Source organism: Oncorhynchus kisutch, linkage group LG13, assembly GCF_002021735.2.
Source record: "Oncorhynchus kisutch isolate 150728-3 linkage group LG13, Okis_V2, whole genome shotgun sequence".
Classification (NCBI taxonomy): domain Eukaryota; kingdom Metazoa; phylum Chordata; class Actinopteri; order Salmoniformes; family Salmonidae; genus Oncorhynchus; species Oncorhynchus kisutch.
In genome coordinates this window covers 19723071-19729129 of record NC_034186.2, presented here as the reverse complement: position 1 = coordinate 19729129, position 6059 = coordinate 19723071, and the positions used below count along the sequence as shown (strand labels likewise).

General features: G+C 41.7%; 1 protein-coding gene across 1 annotated transcript; it reads left to right on the top strand.

Annotated features, from left to right (window-relative positions):
- Positions 1 to 2370: 2370 nt before the first annotated feature.
- On the top strand, positions 2371 to 5632 carry ttr (transthyretin (prealbumin, amyloidosis type I)). Its single transcript, XM_020499418.2, has 4 exons — positions 2371 to 2514; positions 4412 to 4551; positions 4710 to 4845; positions 5468 to 5632. Exons 1-4 carry the CDS (start codon positions 2449 to 2451, stop codon positions 5573 to 5575), a joined length of 450 nt encoding a protein of 149 aa, XP_020355007.1. The 5' UTR covers positions 2371 to 2448; the 3' UTR covers positions 5576 to 5632.
- The last annotated feature ends 427 nt before the right edge of the window (positions 5633 to 6059 follow it).

Genomic DNA, 6059 nt, shown 5'->3' with positions numbered 1-6059 from the left:
CACACTCACCCGTTACCACAGACTGTCCTGTTTTATATGGGAATACTCTGATAAAAAGGTCAAAAGTATGCAGAAGAGTGTAACCACCTATATTCTAAACTTTTTTTGTCTGTGTGTCGGCCTCTGAACATTGCAACCTACTGAATATAGGCCTTCCCTGGTGGTTTATCACTAACCAACATGAGCTATAAATGCTTTGGCTCCATCTGCAGGCAAAATGTAAGAAGATAGTGTACCGTATGACAGTAGCTTGACACATTACAGTACACTAAGCCTCTTATCATTAGCCAAGAGAGGAGAGGAAGTATTGGAACAGGAACATGTTAGAAAATAACTTTGAAAAGTCAGGATTTATCTAGGGCCTTGTTTTCTTATTAATTATTGTGGAGTCAATCTGTTGTCTTCAGGAAAGCATTTTTAACTTCAAGAGCTGAACTTGTACTTCTGTGTATGCTAGAGTATCCTCCAGAACCTGGATGTAGGTCTGAGTCGTATTTGAGATTGGTATGAGGTGCTATGAATCTCTGTTTGGCAGTGATGTGTTTAGTGATAGACAGCAGATACTACTGATAACATTCTCCAATGTAATGTCATTTCACCTAATGACAGGTAAATCTGGGTCTGGGCATTGAGAGAACGTGGTTTGTAATTCTATCTCCAGGTTAATTAAGGTGACATTTATATCCACTGCTGGTTTGGACCCATCCATTGTTGTTCCAGGTTAGACTAATCTGTAATCTTAGAAGACTGGCACGTACAGTGAGGGAAAAAAGTATTTGATCCCCTGCTGATTTTGAGTTTGCCCACTGACAAAGAAATGATCCATCTATAATTTTAATGGTAGGTTTATTTGAACAGTGAGAGACAGAATAACAACAACAAAATCCAGAAAAACTCATGTAAAAAATTGTATAAATTGATTTGCATTTTAATGAGGGAAATAAGTATTTGACCCCCTCTCAATCAGAATGATTTCTGGCTCCCAGGTGACTTTTATACAGGTAACGAGCTGAGATTCAGAGAATGCTCTTAAAGGGAGTGCTCCTAATCTCAGTTTGTTACCTGTATAAAAGACACCTGTCCACAGAAGCAATAAATCAGATTCCAAACTCTCCACCATGCCAAGACCAAAGAGCTCTCCAAGGATGTCAGGGACAAGATTGTAGACCTACACAAGGCTGGAATGGGCTACAAGACCATTGCCAAGCAGCTTGGTGAGAAGGTGACAACAGTTGGTGCGGTTATTCGCAATTGGAATAAACACAAAAGAACTGTCAATCTCCCTTGGCCTGGGGCTCCATGCAAGATCTCACCTAGTGGAGTTGCAATGATCATGAGAACGGTGAGGAATCAGCCCAGAACTGCTCAAGAAAGCACATATACATGCCCGTCTGAAGTTTGCCAATGATCATCTGAATGATTCAGAGGACAACTAGGTGACAGTGTTGTGGTCAGATGAGACCAAAATGGAGCTCTTTGGCATCAACTCGCCGTGTTTAGAGGAGGAGGAATGCTGCCTATGACCCCAAGAATACCATCCCCACGATCACATGGAGGTGGAAACATTATGCTTTGGGGGTGTTTTTCTGCTAAGGGGACAGGACAACTTCACAGCATCAAAGGGACGATGGACAGGGCCTCCTTCCCTCAGCCAGGGCATTGAAAATGGGTCGTGGATGGGTATTCCAGCATGACAATGACCCAAAACACATGGCCAAGGCAACAAAGGGGTGGCTCAAGAAGAAGCACATTAAGGTCCTGGAGTGGCCTAGCCAGTCTCCAGACCTTAATCCAATAGAAAACCTGTGGAGGGAGCTGGAGGTTAGAGTTGCCAAATGTCAGCCTCAACCTTAATGACTTGGAGAAGATCTGCAAAGAGGAGTGGGACAAAATCCCTCCTGAGATGTGTGCAAACCTGGTGGCCAACAACAAGAAACATCTGACCTCTGTGATTGGCAAAACCCTTATTGGCACCAAGTACCAAGTCATGTTTTGCAGGTGGGTAAAATACTTATTTCCCTCATTAAAATGCAAATCAATTTATAACATTTGACATTTTTCTGGATTTTTTTTGTTATTCTGTCTCTCACTGTTCAAATAAACCTACCATTAAAATTATAGACTGATCATTTCTTTGTCAGTGGGCAAACGTACAAAATCAGCAGGGGATCAAATACTTTTTCCCCTCACTGTACGTTATCCTCTTCCCAATCACATTTTTTATAAGATGGCCACAAAGCATGATTTGTGTGTGAAAGTTACTGATTCTCTCATTATTGACTTAGTCAATAGATGCAGGCATCGGCCTCTCTCGTCAGGGGGGGGGAGGGGGGGGGGGGGGGCAGTGTATAAAGGTACCAGATAGGGGTGTGTTGCCCAATTCTATGCCAGTCAGTCTAAGTTTATAGGTTTGACTGTGTTAGAGCCGCCAACCAGTTATCGCTCCAAATGGACAGTTCACTGCTCTGTGTGCTGCTAGCCACTGCTGTCCTACTCTGTAGCGCCGCCCCAGTGGTGAGTATGTTTGGGCGTCTGCCGGTCTTTGTCAGGGGTCACTGCACCATTCAGTGTGGGCTTGTCAGGGCATGTTGTCAGAATGTTGTCAGGGCATATAACTGATACACAATAACTGATAAGGATTGTTAGCTGTGTAAACGTACAATATTAGATCATAAAGTCATACCTAGAATATGGAACATTTGCGCAGTTGTTTGTGTTTGAAGTTGAGATATTAGATGCCAGTGTTGGGGAATACTGAACTACATAGTTAAATTACTAGTTTAACTACATTTTGCAATAGCAAAAAAAACATGACTTTCTTGCCATGTAGAGGTGTAGCCAACTACTGGAACTAGAACTACACTACTTTTTGGGGCAAAAATAAAAAGGTGAAGTAGACCATTTCTTTATCACCATCAGACCTGCATAACTGTCAAATTAGCCAAATTACACGTTCTGTTAACATTTGAGTCCAGAGTGATCTGTTTTTGCAATTTGTAGTGTGATATTTCAAATTTAGATAATTTACCACAAAATAGTTTAGATGATATGAACTACTTTGTCACTAACTTTAGTTAAGCTACCCTTAAGAAAAATATACTTAACTTCCTTCAGTGTGAAGTAATTGGTAGCTTGGTAAACTATATTTTCAGAGTAGCTTCTAACACTGTCAGATGCTATCAGCATCTTAGAGTGTGTGTGCGTGCATTACAGGCAGTAGTGTTTACCATCAGTGTGTGATGGAATGCAACACGGTCAATGACCTCACATCACCACTTGTTCTCTCTGGTCCACATCCGCACTTTGACCTTCTTGTCCTCCAACTACACTGGAAATGACAAATTAGCTGGAAAAAGTAGTCATTCTTTCCTCCCCCATTTTACATGGGAGCACTGGACAAAGTTCCTAGGCTTACCTACCATTTTCTATCCTCAAAATCCAAAGCTCAGACATTACAAAATGGCAGTTTTGTAATGTCTAACTATGTCAGAGACTTTCATAATTAGAAAGTCAAGCCCATATTCCAAGTCTTCTGTTTCATGACTGGTTTTTATCTCGTGATAGAACCAAATAAACAATATTAAGGCTGAGTGTCGTGATTACAACAGGTTAAATGTTTAACCATTTCTATAGCTATTATTTCAGCTCTACCAGCCTTCTGACCAATAGTGATGACAGAATGCTTTACTATAGGTTACTGTCTGTCTACTATGTATTTCTGACCCTGTTGGCAGAGTTGTCCCTTATTTCGTAAGACTGCAGTATGCTGCAAATACAATATTACTGCAGTAATTTTGCAGTGCCACTGCAGTCTTTATTTTATTTAACGAGGCAAGTCAGTTCAGAACAAATTCTTATTTACAATGACAGCCTAGGAACAGTGGGTTAACTGCCTTGTAAAAATGTGTCATTCTGTCCCTGAACCTCGTCAGCTCAGGGATTAGATCTAGCAACCTTTCGGTTACTGACCCGACGCTCTAACCACTAGGCTACCTGCTGCCCAGTAAACTGAAGTTATTCTGCAATTACTGCATCCAAAATCCCACCGTCAACTGCAGTTAGTGCACTTTCAAAACTGCATTTCTTTTTTGTAAGGGGTGTAGTGTCTGGCTGGCGTAGGCACATGGGTGTGCTAATGCTGGGCACCAACAAAAAGTAACACTGAACTTAACTGTCTGGCCAGCCATGGGTGTTTGTATTAGTGTGGTCAGTCTTCCCAATGCCCAGGATGTTGTTTCTAGTGTTTGTCTTTGTAAACTAGGTCCTGTGTTATGTGTATTGTTAGTTATGATTGTGTTGTGGTAAGTCTTGAATGACCTTGATACTGTGTACAGTGTGTAACGGTTGGTTTGTGGTCCAGCCAGTTCATGGATTGTATTATTTATAACCATGATTGTGGTTTGGGGTCCAGGACCGGCATGGTGAGTCAGACACTCACTGCCCGTTGATGGTTAAGATTTTGGATGCGGTGAAGGGTGTACCAGCGGGCGCCGTGGCACTGAGTGTCTCCCGACGAGTCAATGGAATGACCTGGGCACAGGTTGCTAGTGGGTACGTATGAGGATGCACCACTGTTTGGGCAATGTTGTTAACTGACTTATTTAAACTAAAATAATATGCCTTCAGAAAGATTTGTTAACCAATTCCATAATGAAATGTTATGCTTCTAAGATATAAGAGTTTAACCTGTGACACCCTCTCTCTCTCAGAGTGACAGACTTGACAGGGGAAGTCCATAATCTGATCTCAGATCAGGACTTCCAGTCGGGGGTGTACCGAGTTGAGTTTGACACTAAAGCCTACTGGAAGTCTCAGGGAACCACACCTTTCCACGAGACTGCTGAAGTGAGTACAATCCCCAACCTTTAACCCTCTCACTGCTCTGAGACATAGTACAAACTAAGGTTGTGTTGCATGATGTACTACAGTACACTCTTAGAAAAAAAGGTTCCACGGCTGTCTCCAAAGGAAAGCACTTTTTGGTTCCATGTAGAACCTTGTGTACAACCTGAGTGTGTAGTAGGCCAGACAGTGGACATTTGTAACTCAGTAATGTGCCTAAAGACTAGATTACATCTAGAACTACACCAGTTGTTCCCCATAGATAAATACTCACCATGGAAAGTAAGACAAACCATAAACATTTGGACCTAAAAATCTGAGAAATAATTAGCTGGTTAAAGGGAAAAGAAAATAACAATGTGACAATATCCCCCCTTCCATTATGAATTATGAAACGTCATGTGATTAAATTGCTTGCGATAGCACACGGGCTTTGACCTGTATCAATAGCTTTTTGTTTGCTACTCTACAATGTTTGTCCTCAAATGGAAAGAATTTGTCCTAAGTGGAAAGAGTTCATAGACCTAGTTGGACAAAAGTAAAATCGGTCTTCCTGGATGTCAGTCTGTGGGAGAGAAATCATAGAAGTAAAACAGCAGTACAAACTGATGTGCCGTGTGTACAGGTGGTGTTCGAGGCCCACGCGGAAGGACATCGCCACTACACTCTGGCCCTGTTGCTGAGTCCCTTCTCCTACACTACCACGGCTGTCGTGATGAAAGCACACGAGTGACACACAAAATACACACCTGACCAAGCTTAACAAATAAAAGTGCAGGTAAACGACTGACTGGGCCTTCCTTTGTTGAACATACAATGCCACACACATTCACCAACATACTCATATTCCAGACATTCATCGTTGTCCAACTACACATAGCGTGACAACTGTCTGCACTGATCTGCTGAAGGACAAGGGTCTCGTATGAGTACCAGCCACCTGTCGGAAGAATTTACATTCATGGATTAGTTCAGATCCCTTCTACAGGCTACTGTGTAGGTTAACTAAGGTAATGAATAGTGGTGAAGGTTAATCAAAGGCTACCTAAAGCCTAGTTACTGTATAATGCAACTTGTTAAGTACAGTTGAAGTCTGAAGTTTACATACACTTAGGTTGGAGTCATTAAAACTAATTTTTCAATGACTCCACAAATTTCTTGTTCACAAATTTCTTGTTAAACTAGTTTTGGCAAGATGGTTAGGACATCTACTTCAT